We start from the raw sequence: 20,658 nt of genomic DNA, 5'->3' as shown, positions 1-20,658 counted from the left end.
TGCTGCAATCAAGTACTTATGGAGAACACCACGTACAACAAAAACAAGTCAGTGACGAGGAAACGATGAGTTCACTGCTTTTCAAAGTTAGTTTGGAATTAGAGGAAAAAATTGTAGTGTTAGCTTGGGAAGGCTATTTCCTTTTTTCTTTGAAGTATAAATTTTTGTTCTTTTATTAAAGTCTTTGGGCTCCCTCTTGTGGCTTTGTGAAAAATTTCAATTGCAAGGAAGTTTTTTTTTTTTTTGCACTAGAAATCATTTCTTTTGCAATAAGACATTTTTATTTATTGTTTTACTTGTTGAAGGAAAGAGAGATGCAAAAGGAGAGAGGAAGAGAGGGGAGGCAGAAAATTGACTTTGATTAAAAAAAATTACTAAAAACCAAACTCATGTTAGTGAAAAAGATTTTGACTTAGAACCCTGTTTTTCAATAATAGCCAACATTTCCTAGGCTACTGGTTGTACTAAATAGTATGTTCAGCACAGTATCCACATTTTCTATGCTTAAGATAAACCCATCGGCTAGCTAGCGTAACCATTTTTTGTGTGTGAAATGCTGTCCTTTCCTTTCTCAGAGGGAGCTAGCTAAGGAGACATTGTAACTCTACTTTAATCCCTATGAATGAAGATGTAAATATCTCATTTTTCTATTGTTTAAAAATGACTCATTGCCTGAGATCATTTCTCTTAAAATAAAACCTGAAATAGGATGTGAGTTTTATCAGAAAAACTTAGAAATTGTTGAACAGTTCATTTCATTCCATTTTATACCTGTTTCTCCCTCTCTCTAGTTACCGGTCTCTGGAAACTTAATTGACCTTTATGGCAACCAAGGCCTGCCACCCCCAGGCCTCACCATCAGCAACTCCTGCCCAGCCAACCTTCCCAACATAAAAAGGGAGCTCACAGGTAAATACCTGGCAAAGGTGCCTCTTCCTGTGGATTTTCGGTTAACTTCCTGATTAGACCAAGTTCTCAATGTGGTGGTGTCGAGACACCATAGAGATCCACTCATGGACATATGCTTTTAGGTGTCTGCAGTGGTTAAAACGTAGCACAGTATTTTAACTTGGAGGATATATTCTTACATTTCCGGTTTCCAGGATCTCCCAATATACTGGGGACTACAGCTGCCATGACTGCTTGGCACCAATCTCTGTCTCACCTGCTGTCCCCTCTGGGTTGGGGACAGCAGGCAAGACTTTCAGCTCTAGACATCTCCACCCAGCCTGGTTACCAGCCAAGCCTCTAGAGGCATGTGAGTTTAGAAACTCTGGTCTGAATTTTCCTTTGATATACATTCAAGTCCACAGTTGGGATGGGGTAAGAATATATTTTTTTACATCCTCAGACGCCTCCTGTTGTTTTTGCTTTAACACGTGCAGAAGATTTATTACATAAAGGAAAAAAGTAAATCATAAAATGGAGTGACGGTATTGTTTGTTCTTGCAGCAAGTGTGAAATGATCTATTCACCACTTGGTTTAATACTTTGGGGAAGGTATGTGGCCATTAAAACATGACGGAAGCTGTATTAGAGCTGGCATCCTACCATGGTGGTGAATTTTATGGCCCTTATCCTTCCCTCCTTCCTATTTTTTGGTTTTTGCATTCTATAGGATTGGATGAACAGACTGAGAATATGGGATATGATTTGGTGTAAAATATTTCTGTTCTGTTCAAAGGTTATCTTTTTTAAAAAATTTTTCAAAAAATTATGGCAGGAGAAATTTTTTTTGGAAAATAATTTATTTGAGTTTAAAAAGCTAATTAACTAACTAAGAAGTAAACATCATCTAAAGCTAAAAAAAAAAAAAAATAGAAAAAGTAGGTGCCCCAACCAGAAAGAAAAAATATAATCCAACAACAAAAAAATCTTAGAGTCATTAAAGTGGAGGATATGTAAGTAAAAGCTTCTGTCATTCTTCTGTGTAAGAAAAAAATGGAAAATTATTTGAATTGACCATCCTAATTGGAAGGGCTCATCTTCTAGATTTTACACACATATGTATTTATATCTATGGGTGTGAGTGTGTGTGTGTGTGTGTGTGTGTTTACATATATATTTACTGTTTTATGGGTGCTGAGTTTTTTGCACATATCTAGTCTACATTGTTTTTGGAAAAGTACAAGCTTTTCAAAAGACTTTAAAAGCCTTTGAAAAACTATATTTGGGGGGACCAGCAGTTAGCGTAATGGCTATGTCGCTAGACTCCCACGTAGTCGACCGTGGTTCGAGTCCCGGACCCGGTGGCTTAAACTCACGCCGGGCGCGTGTGCGTGCGTGCCCAAGATCCTGAGAGGAGAATGGAGGAGAAGGGATTGCAGCGTGGCCATCCCCCCTGGGGGGTGATTTCCTGCTTTCTATCTCTCTGTCTCTGTCTGTCTGGCGAGCGCACGCGCCCTATAGCAAAAACCTCTCCAAAAAAAAAAAAAAAAAACTATATTTTGGGGATCATCAGGTGACATGGTAGTTAAAGTGGCTGGATTCTGTGGTTCAAGTCCCAGACCTGGTGACTTGAAAACCCACACTGGACGTGTGTGTGTGTCTAAGATCCCAGGAAGAGAATGGCGGAGAAGGGATTGCTGCGTGGCCATCCCCCCTGGGGATGATTTCTCACTTTCCCTTTCTCTGTCTCTTCCCTCTCTGGCAAGCACACATGCCCTTCAGCAAAACACACAAAAAAATTAATAAAATAGAAGTATATAAAATAAAAGTATATTTTTACCTAGAGTCAAATACATGTGTGTATATATACACATATATGTACATACGTGTGTGTGTGTGTATTTATAGGGTTGTTGGGAAAATCATAATGTATTTTTTTTGTTTTTCTATGTAAAAAATGCATCATGATGGTTTTGACAACCGATTGTCTATATACACATATATACACATACACATGCATACAAGGATGTATGTATATATGTCTATACAAACATTATAATAATACTCATAATATATATGTGTATATGCTTCGTGGCTATAAGTTATGCGAAAAAGATTTCTAGCTCATGGAAAAGTTCTAAATTGGAATGTAACATTTTAACAACCACTTCTGAAAAAAATAACAGAGTTTTCTGCATCCCAGAATTGGTCCAAAAACACAGATCTTTAAGATTTTATTTTGTTGTGCTCTCTGTAAGTCACGTAGTGCCTTATGACAAAGCTCTCATAAGACTTGCTATGCGAATAGAACTTTCCAAATGGAGCTGCCACCCAGAGCCTCTGTGTGCTTTCCTTATTTTTCTCTTTATAGACTCGAACTTGTCTATAGTTGCTCCTAAGAGGCAGTAAATGACTTTGTTCTAGCAGGTTCTAACAGAACCTGACTCCAAGTCCCGAAAACATGAGTTCTGTCCATGAACCAGCCAGTAAACACCGAGTTCCAATTTGGGAGTTTTTCTACTCGGTTTGCATGTCAGGGTATTAGTATAAAGGCACCAAACCAGACCGAAAATTCTGTGGCCTGAAAACAACATTTGACACCCGGTCGTGGAATCTCGACAGCAAATTCCCACCATTTTCTATTTATTTTATTGTTGTTCATACCTGTTCAGCACAATGTTCACAGTATGCTGTGGGTCATTGTTACTGCTCTTTTCTACTGTTTTGTAGGAGGTGAGTTTTCCTGTCTATCTAGTATATATTGCTTTAGAAAAAGAGGAAGCTTTTGAAGCTTTTCGAAAGGCATCATATATAAACTATATTTGTACTGAGAGTCAAGTCAGATATGCCACTGTGTGTTTAGAGGGTGGGATGTGTTGTGGCTTAGTTGTCGTGTCTCTGAACAGTTCCAGTTTCTAATTACTTCATTCACGTGCACAGCGTGTATTTTCCCCACAGAGTCTGAAGCAAGAGCATTGGCCAAAGAGAGGCAAAAAAAGGACAATCACAACTTGAGTAAGTTGGTTTTACGTTCATGGCCTCCAGTATTGGAGTTAATGTTCCTCCACATACCAGGATGTTGCCAAAAATTTTGGAAAATTTATTTCTGCAGCTGTGAAAGGTACATTGTACTGGTCTCAAGGTATATATATGTTTTTCTCCGTATTTTATCTGAGGGTAAAATTGAAAGTCTTTTATATACCTGTTCTCAGTTTCTGAAGAGCTCTTATTTTTCTTGTTTATAATGGTGTGTATGTGTGTGTGTGTGTGTGTGTGTGTGTATTTTTTTCCTTGGTAAGAGGAAGACTTGATCCCCAACTACCCAATTATAAGTGTTCCTCACACTGGAACTTATTAACAAAAGGGGATTATGGAATCATCTTCTCCAGTGAGATTTGAAAGAAAAAAAAAGAGAGAGAGAGAGACCTGAAGGGGGAGTAAATGGGTAAAGTAGTCTCCCAAATTTCTGAATCTACTGTGACTTGCAAAAAAAAAAGAAGTCCTCTAACATTCAAAATATTTTTGTACACATTTAATTTGCCCTCGATTAAATCTTTACACTTTTCTTGATGAGTATTTAACTTTTTTAATTTAATATAAACAAGTAAGAGAAGCTCTATAGTTTAAAGAGAGAATAAAAAGGGAGATTGGGCTTGAAGTTAGGGCATAGTTTGTATGTGAATTTTATTTTGGGGGGGGAGGTTTTTGCTATAGGGCGCATGTGCTTGACAGAAAGACAGAGAGAGACAGAGAAACAGAAAGCGAGTAATCACCCCCCCGGGGGAGTGGCCATGCTGCAATCCCTTTTCCATTCTCCTCTCAGGATCCTGGGCATGCACGCACACACACCCGCTGTGAGTTTAAGCCACCAGATCCAGGACTCGAACCATGGTCAACTACATGGAAGTCCAGCGACATAGCTATTACACCAACTGCTGGTCCCATGAATTTCTTATCTTCTAGCCTCAGATCATCTTTTTTCTCAATTGATTTTTAACACTATGAGTCACATATAAACACATTCTCTTTATCAAAATGATAGAACGAGGTCAGAATTCTTCTTTAATCCCCAGGAATAAGTATTGTTTGTTTCAATTTGGTGGTGTTCTTTCTTTCTGACCCTTTTCTATATATTAAAGAATATGTACACATACACATGCAAACAGAAACTAAATGGTGTTAATGTAGATCTTAACTCAAGCTCTATCATAGTGTGTATATTCTCTTGCTGCTTTTTTTTTTAATTTTTAAGACAGATTTTTGCTATAGGACATGTTTGCTTGCTGGAGAGATAGAGAGTAAAAAAGTAAGAAATCACCCCCCGAGGGGCATGGCCACCACAGTCCCTTCTCCTCCATTCTCCTCTTGGAATTTTGGACATGCACACACACATGCCTGGTGTGAGGTTTTAGCTGCCAGGTTCGGGACTTGAACTGAGGTCAGCTATGTGGGAGTCCAGCAATGTAACTATTATGCCATCTGCTGGACGTGCTGCTCTTTTTTTTTGGAGAGGTGAGGTTTTCTCTATAAGGTGCGTGCGCTCGCCAGACAGAGAGAGACATAGAGACAGAAAGCGAGAAATCACCCCCCAGGGGGGATGTCACGCCGCAATCCCTTCTCCTCCATTCTCCTCTCGGGATCTTGGGCATGCACGCACACGTGCCTGGTGTGAGTTCTAAGCCACCGGGTCCGGGACGTGAACCGTGGTCAGCTACGTGGGAGTCCAGCGACATAGCCATTACGCTAACTGCTGGTTCTCTCTCTCTCTTTTTTTTTTAACTGAATGCCATATTATGAAAAACTCTTCAAATCCGTCTACTTCTTTAAACTATTGTACAGTACTCCACAGTGTGACTGTATGAAATTTAGTGGTTCCAAACTGCTGCGGGTTTGTGTCCTTCCTGTTTTTTCTCTTTTATGAACAGCGCCAGGGTGAACATTTTATATGTGCCTCTTCATGCACAGAAGAGTTTGTTTCTCTCATTTAGCAGGTTCTGAGAAGTGGATTTGCTGGGTCCCTGAGGGTATCTGTTTTTACTTTTAATAGCTACTACATTTCCCAGTTTTCATTTCAAATATGAGAAGCTTTCTGCCTTCATTTAATCAAAAGATCTGGACTAATATTTCCAAGGGCCCCTCTAGCTTGCCAGTAACTTTACTGTTTAGATAGTTCTTCTTTTAAAACACCTTAGAAATAAGATAATTAGGCAACTGCCAAAGCTTCACTTAACTGAGAAGTGGAAAACTAAGTTGGCTCTTGTTGAAAACAAAATACACCTTTAATTAGGCACCTGAACTCTCAAGTTCAAAGTTGTCAGTAAAGTGCAAACAAGATTAGCTCATGTTTTGAGGCCATAAACCAACCTTACAGTCTCATCTGCCATTTGAAATTAACCGGCAAAGTTAGATTGCCCCTCAGCCCAGCTCTTCCTCTCCTAGTAATTTATCTTGTAAGAATACTAGCCAAAACATACCCAAAAATACAATTACTTCCTCAATTATTTGGCCACTACTATTTATTATGCTCCTCCCCTTTTTAAAAAATTATTTAACTGTATTTGTCCATTTATTGATTTACTTTTTAATTTGACCAGAGAGGGACAGAGTGAGTGAGTGAGTAAGTGAGAGAGAGAGAGAGAAATGAGAAAGCAAGCTGCCAGGTTCAGGACCCAAACCATGGTCGGCCATGTGGGAGTCCAGTGCCCTTCACCACCATGCCAACTGCTGGCCCCTGAGCTCCCCTTTTGAATTACTTTCTAGAGGAGGGAATCAGACAACAGATTTTCTACCCATAGGCACTTACATTTGAGTCAGGAATCATCTACCATAAAGGGACACTTCAAAAGTTCATGGAAAGTGGGACCAGCAGACGGCATAATGGTCATGTCACTGGACTCCCATATGGTCTCATGTGATTTGAGTCCCGAACCTGGCAGCTTCAAACTCAGGCCAGACCCAAGTGCATGTGTGCCCAAAATCCCAAGAGGAGACTAGAGGAGAAGGGATTGCGGCGTGGCCATCCCCACTGCGGAGGGTGATTTTTTACTTTCTCTCTGTCTCTCCAGCAAGCACATGTGCCCTATAGCAAAAGTCTCTGTCTTAAAATTTAAAAATTTTAAAAAAATTTAAAAAAAAAAGGTTCATGGAAAATAGAACTAAAGTACTAGGTTTTTTGGTGCAAAAACTTTTTGAAGCCAATTCATTTTTCATAATAATAGACGTTTTTCATGACTGTCTTGAAGACCCCTCATCTACTTCTGAGTGAGAAGAACAACTTGAAAAGTAAATGTATAATATCCTGTTGTGTGAAAAGAGCATACTGTAAAGGGGTGTATTTGTGTGTGTGTGGATGGATGTGTGTGGTAGAAGATAGAAGTCACCCTTCTCAGTGACAGTTTTCCCCCGGCACATACATGTCGGGTGGTTTAGGGTTGGCTGTTATTTTTTTCTTTGTAGACTTTTATGTTTATAGATATTTTTACAAGGCTATATATCACCTTTATAATAAATGATTGGAGGAGTGAATTAACTAAAAATAAGATGTGGGACATCTAAATGTCGACAGTGAAAGATGTAGACGATATGCTGTGAAGTGAAAAGAGACAGACGCAGGATCATTTTAAGTGCAATCCCACTTCTAATGTACCATTCTTTAACACATATTTATTCATGAGGGCCTACTGTGTGCCAGGCACATAAGATTCTTTGGAATACAACAATGAGTAAACAGTGAATGAATGAACAAATGAGTGAGTGAGTGGAGGAATGAATGCATGAAGTATGTGACTATTTTTGAGGAGACAAATGGCAACAAAGAGGATCTGGTGTCAGGATGGGGAGGATGGTCATGGCTGGATTTTAAATAGGATGACTAGGGCAGCCAGACGGTGACTCTGACAAGATACGATACTCTTCACAGCCGACCCACATGGGAGGGGTCTGGGGTTGGTGTTTGTAGACCTCCTTGATTTAACCGGGCACATGCGTGCCTGTGATATGGGTGTGACTCAGACTAGAGATAGATTATAGTGTCTGGAACTTGTTAGGGATTCTGTGTGTATGTGTATCTCTCTCTCCTGTCTATCTCTCTCTGTCTCTCTTATGCATGGAAGAAATACAAATAAACAATTATATTGGCTTGTCAGAAAAGTTAGAACTTTTTTTTTTTATGATTTTGTATGCAAAAATGTGTCATGTCTTTTCCAACAACCCAAAAGGAGGTCTCACAGGTAAATTTGAGTCACTATCTGAGCCAGGTAAGGGGAAAGCCATTCAGAAATCTGTAGGAAGAGGTTTTTTCCTTTCCTAAGCAAGGAGAACAGTCATATGAAGTGCTAAGATGAGGAATGTGTCTAACATGGTTAAGAAATGACAAGGAGCCAGTGTGGCTAATGGGGGTTACAGGAGAATCACATTAGGACATACGTAGCAAATGAGGTCAGCAAGATGGGAGCCCTCCAGATCTTTATAAGACACCTCAAGGACTTGCATTTTCTCTACGTAAAATGAGATGCAATTGGACAAAGAGTTGACAGACTCTGGCTTACGTTTGGACAGGTTTCCTCTAGTTGCTGTGTTCTAGGTAGACTAAAGGGCAATAAGCTTGAGGGCAGCTGAGTTGCCAATTAAGAAAGAATATTACGACACTCCAGGCAAGGGAATCTGTGATATCTAGCAGGTAGTACGAAGGTTGGAAGTGAACAGATTCTGCAGATACTTTGAAGATAGAGTCGGCAGATTTGATTGATTGTTCAGATGGAAGATGTGAGAGGAAGCCAAATGCAGAATTGATTCCAAGGTTCTAGCCTAAGCAACTGGAAGGGTGTAATTACCATTAGGTAAATAAGTTACCATTAAGCTGGTAGATGGAGCAGATTTGAGCAGAAAGATCAGGAGGTCCATTTCAGACTGTTTGGGCTATATGTTAGATCTCTGTATGGGAACATCTTGTAGTCAGTTTGACATAAGGATGTGGAATCCAGGGCTAGAATAGAAATATAGGAATCATCAATGTAAACATGGTATTCGAAGCCATGAGACTACCAGGAATGAATGGAGACCAAGAAGAGTTCCAAGGACTGTGCCACTGCATGCATATTTATTTGTTTATTTAAGAGAGATTTTTGCTATAGGGTGCATGTGCTCGCCGGAGAGACAGACAGAAAGCAAGAAATCACCCCCCAGGGGAGATGACCACACTACAGTCCCTTCTCCCTGATTCTTCTCTTGGGATTTTTGGCACATATGCGTGCACACCCAGCAGGAAGTTTTGGCCGCCAGGTGTGCGTGCATACAGGACTTGAACCGTGCTCAACTATATGGGAGTCCAACAACATAAGCATTATACCATCTGTGGGTCCCCATGCATATTTATTTTTAGAGCATAAAAACAATCACAAGAGCTACATAGGAAACTTAACAGTGAATCATACGGGACTTTTATTTCATTTTGTGTATTTCAGTATTATTTGAATTTTTATGAGTATTATATGTTTGGGGAAAAAAGTTGTTATGCTTGAGCATTTTGAAGGATGGTATAACTAATGGATCAGGGAGTTAAGAATATTTCTAGAATCATCAGCCATCACTTTGTATTTCAATTTTATAAAAGTCTAATAATGACTTGGTTATAGATATGTATAATCAATATAATGATGGAAATAATCACTCAACCAAGATAAACTATGATTCATATTGGGAAAGCAATGAATCATATTACTTAACTAAGTGTATGAAATATGAGTGGGTCAAATATAAATATCTATTAGGATATTTAAATTAAAATATTAACACTTTATTAGAGCTTCAATTATTTGAAATTTATTTGCTAGACCAAGTAAATGATCCTACGCCTTATTATTTAATCTTCCCATAAGAAAATGATAATTTAGTAGAGCATACAACTGGATTTATACCATAGGGGTGCTGGAAAGATGCACTGTGTAGTTAGAAATGCTGGCCCTACGTTCTTTATCCGAAATAGAAGCCATTGCCACTTGTGCCTATTAAAGCCCTTGAAGAGTGGCTGATCCAAATTGTGATGTGCTCCAAGTATGAAATACACCTTGAGTTTCAAGATTATAGTATGAAAAGCAGAATTCTAAATACCTACTTTGTAAGTTTTTATGTCAACTCCGTGTTAAAACTCTATGATGATATATTTTGACTATAATTGTTTTAGTAAAGTGCAAGATTTTTATAAATTTCTTCTTCCTTTTTTTAATATGACTACTAGAAAATGTTAAGTTTAACATACATGCTATTTCTATTGGTTGTCACTGAGTTAAGAGTGTAGGGGGTTGTTACTTGACCCAGGAGCTAAGATTGTCTTGTATATTTTTAAACATCTGGGGCCAGTAGGTGGTGTGGTAGTTAAGCACTGGATTCCCACATGCCCTACCACAGTTGGGGTTCCAGGCCCTGTTGCTTAAAAAAAATCACACCCAGCCTTACATGCATGAGTGTCCAAAATCCCAAGAGAAGAATGGAAAAGAAGGGATTACAATGTGGCCACCCTCCCAGGGGAGTGATTTCTCACTTACCCTCTCTCTATATGTCTCTGTCTCTGCATGAAGCACATGCATCCAATGGCAAAAAAAAACCAAAAACAAACAAACAAACAGAAAGTTGAATAAAGAAGAAAATTTTATGATATGAAAATTACATGAAAAGTTTTCGTATCATAAGTAGATTGTAATGCCTTTCATTAGTAGACTTGCATTGCAAAAAAAAAAAAAAATGTACTCAGTTTGGGACCAGCAATTGGCACAGTGGCTATGTCACTTGACTCCCATGTAGTCAACTGCGGTTCGAAATCCAGACCTGGTGGCTTAAACTCATGCTGGGTGCATGTGCATGCATGCCCAAGATCCCTAGGGGAGAATGGAGGAGAAGGGACTATAACGTGGCCATCGCCCCTGGGGAGTGATTTCTCGCTTTCTGTCTCTCTGTCTCTCTCTGGCTAGCACATGTGCCCTATAGCAAAAACCTCTCAAAAAAAAAAAAAAAAAAGGACTCAGTTAGTTAGACTATTGTCAATAAAGTCGTGAAGTTTGTTTCTCTCTGGTATGTAAATACTTAGGTAATAGTCTCAGTTTTGTTGTGTAGCCCATAGAACCACACAGATTCACTATCTGGCCCTTTGCAGAATTGTTAGCCAACCACTGATCCTTTAGGGTGAGGGTTGACTTTGGGCTGGGTGTCCTCACCACATGCTCGAGGTCTCCAAAGAAGTTTGATCATTTCAAAGTGAGGAAAGCAGATGATTGCAGGTTGTTACAGGATCACATGAGAAATTGTTTATCTAAGGGCTTTTTAAATGATAAAGTTCAATCCAAAAGTAGCTCATTTTCTAAAGCGCCTTAACCTTAATACTAAAAATATGTGAAAAGAGTGGGAAAAATAGGTTCAGGTTTACACTATCCTGACCTGGTGAATATTAATGTATTATGCACACGCCTTTAATGAGATGTACTAAATGCATATATGGAGCTGTTACTAATAGCCCTTTCCTGTGCTCTTTTCTTGAAGTTGAAAGAAGAAGAAGATTTAACATAAATGACCGCATTAAAGAGCTAGGTACTTTGATTCCCAAGTCAAATGATCCGTGAGTACAATTGCATGTTAATCTGCATCATATATTTTTCATACCTTCATTTTTTCCATATGTTGCAAGAAACGTGCTTGAAAAAACTAGAGGCAAAAAGTCCCCCTTTTCCCTTTGGTTTCATTCTTAAATACTTCTTACACCTTTCTTTTGGCTTGTCTTATCAAACTAAAATTTAAAATAAATGCACTGTGTTGTACAAAGGATTATTGGACCTAAGATAGTTAGCTTTAGGCTAACTTTAGGTGGCTTTCTGAAATCTGAGAATCCTTGGCAAACAAATACCTCGCTACAGAAAAAATCATTCTTTTAAGAGTTCCCATAGTTCAGAGGTCTTAGTGGCTGGTAAAGCAAGATGCGTTACGTATTTGTTCTTGGACTTGTGCGGTATTTCTAAATAGATCCCGATGAGTGGATACTGCAGACTTCAAATTTAATGATATTCAGCAGACAAAAGGTCAATTGTCTTTATGAAAACTTGCATATTCTTTGTATGGTCTTCTAAGCTAGAAAAAAAAAAAAAAGAGTAATCGTTAATCCTATTAAGTACAGGTCAGCTAATTCGGATTTCATCTTTTAGCCCTACTTTTTCCCCCGCCCACCCTCACCCTGCACTTGTAAAGGTAAGGTTCATATAGATCATTTGTTCACGTCCTTCCCACCAGGCTTAGTGTTACCTGCACTGTCAGCAAATAAGGCCACAAATACACAATTTTTATCTATTAGAAATTGGCCCATTTGAAGTAAGGGGCTAGAGAATGTATACATTTTAATGGCCCCCACAGGCATGCTATGAAATTAGCCTTTGAATATGACCTTTTAGCTACCTAATAAAATGTAAAGATGAAATCAAGCATTATTCATGCAAGGCTTATTAAATGTGCTATTCACATTATTGTCAGGGAATTTGTACCAAAATAAAATGAAACCATTACCTATTGTGAGGTGGTTATGATAAAATGTGCAAGCAGTTTCCATCTTCAACATTTTGCTTTCCTGGGTTTGAAGGGAAAGCATTTTCAAACTCAAAACATTCAAATTCTCAGTTCTGCAGCACAAATTTATCCTACTAAAGGGCTGTGACCTTCATTTCCTATAGTCAGTCTTGCATGATAGTTGAAATTGAATTCCCATTTTCCTGTTCTTTATCAGCTTTCACTTTTTAGCATATTCTTTTAAACTGTAGCATGTGAATCTCTTTAGTAACATATTATAAAATTATGGGGCTGCAGTGAAAGCCTCTATTTGCATATCTTCCCTCTCCATTGTATGGGAATACTTAGTGTTTATAATCTGAGTTGATAATGATCTTTAATTGTAGGCATTGTTTTAAGATAAAACAGACTATGATCTGTGTTGTGTTTTGCCCCCACCAAGTTTCTAGAATGTGCTTTGGGGCTGCCATAAGGACAGGATCTAATGATTATAGTCTGAGTCCCAGGCCCTCACTTTCCCCAGAGCCAGCTTGCTTTTGTCGATTTCATATATTGGGGATCTGTAGACACTTCTGTATGAAGGAAGGGTCACTCTCATTTAAAAAAAAAAATGAAGAAGAAAAGACAAAATAAAAAACTTTCTTTCAGGTTAGACGCTTATTCAAAAAAGTTAGTTGATTGGATCTCATAAAAGAGCCAAACCCAAAATAATTTTATCACTTTTTAAAAACGAAATGGCTGCTTGAATGTACCTGACGTGGTTTCTCACCTTCCTGCCTAGGCAAGGCTTCATTCATTATCATTACATTTCTCTCTGGTCAAAGTTTCTGTTACTTTGACTTGAGGCCTGTACACTGGGTCTCAGTGCTCATTCTGCGTATCTCAGGATACCTCCGTTAGTTGCCATCTTTGGTGCTCAGGCTCCAGGGACCAACCCCAGGGAATTTTCTGGGGGCTGTTACTGTCCCTCTCATGGGAGAACTTCTGTTTTGTTCTTCATCTAACCCATATGAGGATCAATTACTCAGTGACTTGTTTTAATGGCCCTCCATTCACACGTCTCACCTGATACTTCAGAGTAGATCATGGGGTAGATGGTTTTCCACACATCAGGCTGTTTCTGTTTTCATCATCATTGTTGACATCATGGTAAATGCTGTCCATGAAAGAAGACGGATTAATGTAAAGCCACAGAATTATTACCTATGTGATTATGGGTTCACTCCTTATCATTTTTTCTGGACTGTTCTAAATGGTCTAAAGCACTTTCACCTGCATGTTAATGGCGTTCTTAATTTTCTCCTGTACAAATACATTAGACCTGTACTGACTTTGACCTTACAGGCACTACACTCAGTCTGCTTGGATTGAAATTCCAAGCAGGCGTCTGTCCTTGAGAAATTTTTTTTTATGTTTTTCTCATCTGGTAAAAAAAGAGGTCATCCGTATGTTCTTACCTAGTCTAGTTGTTTAGAAGATTTGGTAAAATAAGAGAAAGAATGGTATAGTGGTTTTGGCCAGGGAGTCTAGAACCAAATTCTTTGAGCCTCCTGGCTGTCACTTCATAGCTCTGTGACCTTGGGAAAATGACCAAACCCTCTCTGTGCCTTAGATTCCAACCAGTACAATAGGGATGATATTACTCCCTATCTGTCGAGATTGTTATGATTAAATTAGTTGTAAGTCACTTTAAAACAGGGCCCACAAGGTAGCGTAATAGTTAAGATATTGGACTCCCTCATGGCCAGCTGTGGTTTAAGTCCCAGGCCTGGAGGCTTGAAACTGAACACTGGGTTCATGTGTGTGCCCAAAATCCCAAGAGGAGAATGGAGGAAAAGGGATTGTGGTATGGCCATGCCCCGTGGCGGGTGATTTCTCACTTTCTCATTCTCTCTCTCTCAAGCGCACGTGTCCAATAGTAAAAATCTATGTCTTAAAAAAAAAAAAAAGATACTTTAAAGCATACCACGGACATAAGAAATGCTTTGGAAAGATAGTTATTATTGTTGTTAAGCCCTTAACACAGTGCCAACTCTGCTGTTTGAATTGTGTTCTGAATTTTTCTCATACATTCACGAAAAATGCTTCCTGAGATTCTAGTAGTGTACCCGTGAGGCTGCTCGTGAAAGTGTAAGATCACACTTCTGTAAATGAAGAAGTAGATACAAAGGGAGTAGATAAGTTACCCATGATAACTCATGATGAAACAAGGCAAAACAAAACCAAATCTAAGAACGCTACTTGTATATTGCAAAAAATCAAATAGTGGGATCTTTGTTTTTAACCATAGCTTCTTCTGTCTGTTTTCCTCCATATTCATCACAGAGACATGCGTTGGAACAAGGGAACCATTTTAAAAGCATCCGTGGACTATATCCGAAAGTTACAACGAGAACAACAACGTGCAAAAGAACTTGAAAACCGACAGAAGAAGCTGGAGCATGCCAACCGGCATTTGTTGCTCAGAATTCAGGTAGGGGTGTGTGTTGCACCAAGTTCACTTCATATTCCTCACTGTAAGATGGGAGAAAGAATATAATGAGCCATGAGGGAGTTGATGTGCACGATCCTAAAACAGTGGATTCTTATTATTCATGGACTTATTATCTGTGATTTTGCTTATTTGTAAAACTTCACTGGTAACCCCCAAATCATCACGTGCAGTACTTTCCGTTTCAGTGCGCGTACTTGCCACTGGAAGCAGGAGATGGAAATCCCACTTTAGTATCAGCTTCTTGTGCTGAATCTAAGAACACAATTAACTCTAAACCTGGCCTCGAGAACTGCCTATTAACAGTCGAAGAAGTTTGCAAGTGTGACTTTGACTTCCTTTCTGACTTTTAACACAGTGTACCCGTAAGAATCAATGACATGGTAACTTCTTCAGTAGATCGACACATCTTTTACTAGATTTTTGTCATAGAAAAAGGGCTGTTTTTCAGGTTTCCAGTGCAGCTGTTTATGGGGCTGTTTTAGGAAACAGCAGTGCAAAGTATGATGCTTGAGAGACCATCCTGTTTCCCCTAACAGTGCACATCCTAGACCTTGAACTCATTGAACAGAGCAACTCATTTGTAATAATGGGCTCTGCCAATCTTCTGAATCTCCACAGTACTTCTCACTTGGAGACCTCACATCTCTCATTCACTGCAGCCATCCTCAGCCGTGGGGCAGGGAAGTGAAGGGCGGCTCTTCTCCAGGGATGCGTTTTAGAATCTGAACAGTGAAGCAAAGGTTACCTATTATTTCAAAATCTTCCTTTCTCATCTCCCCACTTTCTTTGTTTTTTGTTTGTTTTATGTCCTGTCTCTTCAATAATAGCTATAGATATTTAATCTCTTGAACCTAGTTTTAAAAGCAACTTGTACTGGGGCCAGCAGATGGTGTAGCAGTTACTTTGCTGGACTCCGACATAGCCAACTTCGGTTCGAGTCCTGGATCTAGCAGCTTGAAACACACACTGGGTTTGTGTGCATGCGTGCCCAAAATTCCAAGAGGAGAATGAAGGAGAAGGTATTGCACTGTGGCCATCCCTGCTGGGATGTTTCTCATTTTCTCTCTCACTGTCTCTGTTTCTCTCTCTCTGGTGAACACACATGCCCTAAGGCAAAAACATCTAAAAAAATTTTTTTTTAAAAATGTAACTTCTACTAATGCATTATTTTTTATACAAGTATCAAAATGTAATAACTATTTGGAAAGATAAGACTTATTTTAAGGTTCCAAACATGTATATTCATGTGAAATACGGATATTGTCAGCTATGTGCATTGGAAATTCCATGGTGATGGTAACTTGGTTTTCTTCCAGTGACAGTGTGAGGCAGCCTTTAGAACTTTTGCATATCATAGAAAACATTATTAATTAGGAAAGCTCTGAGATGCAGTGAAGCCAGAGTTCTCTAGATGAGATTTATGGTCTTATTTGGAAATCTAGGTAATGCTTTAATCAGCTGATAAACATTTTTAATTAAACAACAAAGGATCAGAGTAAGACATTTGCCCCTTTAACTGACTATTTATTTATTTATTTGAAAAGACAAACTGCGTGTGCAGAACTGCTAGTTTTATTAGCATGTTGGTGCAGATTTACAAGAGTCCATGTTTTCTACTTGGGCCTAAGGGCTTCCTTTCATTTTCAGTCTAAGTGATGCATGCAAAAATTTTCACAGAAGATAGAGCATGAAGCCTTAATATCAGTGGAACTGCCATTTTATTAAACAGCCCAGGGCTTTAAAATTTTGCCTGGAGAGACTTTGTTTCCAGGAGGTTGTTTAAGGAACAGACAGATACTTGTGTGACATCTTAAGCTCTTGTCTCTCATTCATACTGTATCCCGAGAAGGATCTGGCAGATCCAACAGCCTTTCAATAGACTAAGCATGATTTTTCAGCCACATGTTTCTAAGCTTGTGGGCAAAGGTTGAGGGGCTATGTCAGGTGGAGATAGTGTCCTCTTTGATGAGAGAAGTTGGCTTATTTCAAAAATATATCCTATTAATATTTCATTATTGCTTAATATTGATTAATATTTCACAAACATAAGAAAGGATGGCATTGGCAATATAAAAATGGACAACCTGAGAATCGATTGGGGTTGCTACAGTTCATTTTAGAAGTATACAGGGTTATGCAGATGGGAAAGGGGAATGAGCTGGTTTGGAACTCATTTTGAAATGACTCAGTAGGGGAGTTAGTGACTTAGGAAGTGGATTGTTCTGCTAGTACTGTTGTAACAAAGTACCACAGACAAGGCAGCTTATACCACAGAAAGTCATTGTCTCACAGTTCTGGAGGCTAGAAGTCCAAGATCAGAGTATCGGCAGAGTTCATTCCTTTTTGGCTTCTCTCCTTGGTTAGTAGATGGTTATCTTTTCCCTGTGTCTTCACATTACCTTTTTTTTTTTTTTCTGTTTGTGTGTGTTCTAATCTCCTCTTTGTTGGAAGTATGTTTTATTTTGTTTTACATTATGTTATTCTATTATTCATAATAGTACATAATAGTGTGTACATGTACATAAAAGTTTAAAAGAGAAGTATCCTCAATGGGGTCTGATCATGTCAAATCCCCTTTATCAACACCTTCAGCTTTTCAGAATATTGGGCATGGACTTAGCAACCAGGATTTCAGGTCATCAGGGCCAAGGACTTGAACCACAGTTCAAGTGAACCATGTGACTTCCAACACTTTAGTCTGGTAGGCTTCCAACTGCGTCACAGAGACAGGGTCCTCATCTCTTCTTACAAGGATACCATTCCTATTAGGTTAGGGCCCTCTTGTATGACCCCATTTTAACTGAATTTTCTCTTTATAGATTCTGTCTCTAAAGACAGTCAAGGTTGAAGGTTAAGGCTTCAGCATATTTATTTCTAGGGGCTATACTTTAGCCCATTATAGGAAGATATGTAAAGAAAATATAGGAGGAAACTGTTCATCTTATAGATGAGAACTTACTTAGCGAATTTAAGAAAAAAACTTTCCCGGGAATAACAGATGACATAATGCTTATGTCGCTGGACTCCCACATGGCCGACTATAGTTCAAGTCCCAGACCTGGCCAAATCCCAAGAAGAGAATGAAGGAGAAGGGATCGAGGTGTGGCCATCCCCCCAGGGCATGATTTCTCTCTTTCTGTCTCTTTTGTCTCTCTGTCAAGTGCAAGTACACGTGCCCCATAGCAAAAATCTCTCTAAAAAGAAAAAGAAGGTACTTTCTCTTTGCCATGGTTAGATGGTCTACTTGATGCTTCTCGAACTTTATCTGCTTCTGTACAACCTTCACAACTATTGCCATCACTAACTACTCTTTGAGTTCAGAGTACCTTTAGTGTCTCAGTAACTATTCACTGTACCCTCCTAGATGAAAAGAAATACCTACCATTCACGTCAGATCTAAAAAACTTATTAAGCATCTCGATCCTAACAACTTATCGATCATTTGAAGAATAAATAAATAGAAAGAAAGAAAGAAATCTTATGTGTCTGTTGGGCACTGCACAGCTTCCAAAAACCTTGGAATCAGATTAGATAACGCCACCCTTGTTTCTCATTCCACACTGATTTTCATGCAGCACTTTACATTTTTTTTTCCAGTCACCACAGCTGGATCTCCTGAAACCCTGCTTTACATATAATGGGATTGAAAAGTATGTAGCATGGGGCAAGCAGGTGGCGTAATGTTTACATCACTGGACTCCCATGTAATCGACCACCTGGACGTGGCAGCTTAAAACTCATGCCAGGTGCATGTGCATAAGCGCTCAATATCCCGGGAGGAAAATGAGTAGAAGAGATTGCTTCATGGCCATTCCCCTGGGCGGTGATTTCTCACTTTCTGTCTCTCTCTGTCTCTCTGGTGAGCACACACACCCTACAGCAAAAATCTCTCAGGAAAATGAACGTACGTAGCACAATCCGATGCTGAAACTGAGCACTATCTTGTGTTTAGTAGTTCTCGAGGTATTAGTGCTATTTCTCTTGAAATTCTAATGAATCTTTAGTGCTTTGTGAGTTCATTGGGAGACTCTTAGGTATCTCCTTGCACAATTTAGGTATCAGGAAACTATCATACTCTTTATTTACTTAACATTTTTTTAATCATATGTACATCTTTTTTAGAGAGATTTTTGCTATAGGGCATGTGCAGTCACCAGAGAGACAGAAAGCAAGAAGTCACCACCTGGGGGGATGGCCAACTGTAATCCCTTCTCATTCATTCTTCCCTCAGGATTTTGGGCACATATGCACACGCACCTGGCTTGAATTTAAGCTGTTGGGTCCGGCACTCAAACCATGGTTGACTAAGGAAGTCTAGCAACATAACCATTATGACTGGCCAGTCCCATTTTTTTGGTCTTTTTTTTTCCCCTTAGGAAAGTTTTTGCTATAAGGAACGTGTGCCTGCTAGAGACACAGAAGGACAAAGAGAAAAATGAGAAATCACCTCCCAGGGGGATGGCCATGCCACAATTCCTTCTCCATGTTCCACTTGGGATTTTGGACACGCATACACACATGCCTGGCATGACTTTCAAGCCTCAAGGTCCAGGACTTGAACTGAGGTCAGGCATTTAGGAGTTCAGCGCCATAACCACTATGCCACCTGCTGGTCCCCAACTGTATTTTTTTAAATCACATTTTATCTTATTTTTATATTTTGTAACTTATCCTCATTGTGAGCATTAATATCTGTAAGAGACTGTCTCTCTCCCTCTCTTTCTTGCTCACTCCCTTTTTTTAATCTTTTTTATTTTTATTTTTTTTGCTTCAGGGCACATACACTCTGTAGAGAAAGACAGAGAGAGAAGGAGAAACAGAGTGGAAAGAGAGAGAAATCATCCCCAGGAGGTTGGCCATGCCGCAGTTCCTTCTCTTCATCTCTTGAGATTTTGGACATGCTCTCAAATGCACCATGTTTTTTAAGCCACTGATCTGGGACTTGAACCGTGGTTAGTCATGTGGGAGCCCAGTATCCTAACTATCATGCTGCTTGCTGGCCCCTCAACTAGTCTTTAGGAGATATAGAATTTATTTATTTAAAAAGCAAAAAACTTATGAGAATACATTTTTCCCCTGAAGTTTCTGATTTTTTTTTTCTAACAGACTTTTTTTTTTTTTTTTTTAGAGCAATTTTAGGTTCACAGTAAAATCAAGTTGAAGTTACAGAGATTTCCCATATGCCACATACCCACTGATGCACAGACCCTCTCAGTGGTCCATGCAGCCTCCCTCACCAGACTGGTACATTCACTGGAACTGATACACCTCCACCGACATGTCATGATTCTTTAAAATCTATAATTTACTGTTTGCTTTTGGTGTAGTGTGCTCTACGGGTTGGGACAAACACATAATGGCATGTCCCTGCCGTTGTGCTATCATGCATCCTCACTCACAGCCCTACAAGTACCCTATGCTTCACTTACTTCAGTGTCTGATTTCACTTTTGTTGTAGGAACTTGAAATGCAGGCTCGAGCTCATGGACTCTCCCTTATTCCATCCACGGGTCTCTGCTCTCCAGATCTGGTGAATCGAATCATCAAACAAGAACCCGTTCTCGAGAACTGCAACCAAGACCTCCTTCAGCATCACACTGACCTGACTTGTACGACGACCCTTGATCTCACAGATGGCACCATCACCTTCAACAACAACCTCGGACCTGGGACTGAGAGCAACCCACCCTATAGTGTCCCCACGAAAATGGGATCCAAACTGGAAGATATCCTGA

At 39.3% G+C, this 20,658-nt stretch overlaps 1 protein-coding gene across 1 annotated transcript in view; it reads left to right on the top strand.

Annotated features, from left to right (window-relative positions):
* Positions 1-20,658, top strand: part of MITF (melanocyte inducing transcription factor) — a gene marked incomplete in the record, with an annotated part of 266,669 nt that overhangs the window by 242,740 nt on the left and 3,271 nt on the right. The window contains 5 exon segments of the mRNA XM_027776541.1: positions 792-909; positions 3,829-3,903; positions 11,419-11,494; positions 14,755-14,902; positions 20,382-20,657. Of these exon segments, the coding sequence (XP_027632342.1) occupies positions 792-909; positions 3,829-3,903; positions 11,419-11,494; positions 14,755-14,902; positions 20,382-20,657 (693 nt within the window).

This window comes from Tupaia chinensis, unplaced genomic scaffold, assembly GCF_000334495.1.
Source record: "Tupaia chinensis unplaced genomic scaffold, TupChi_1.0 Scaffold000682_1, whole genome shotgun sequence".
NCBI classification, from domain to species: domain Eukaryota; kingdom Metazoa; phylum Chordata; class Mammalia; order Scandentia; family Tupaiidae; genus Tupaia; species Tupaia belangeri.
Note: the sequence above shows the minus strand (reverse complement) of the source record. Positions and strands in the feature narration are given on the sequence as shown.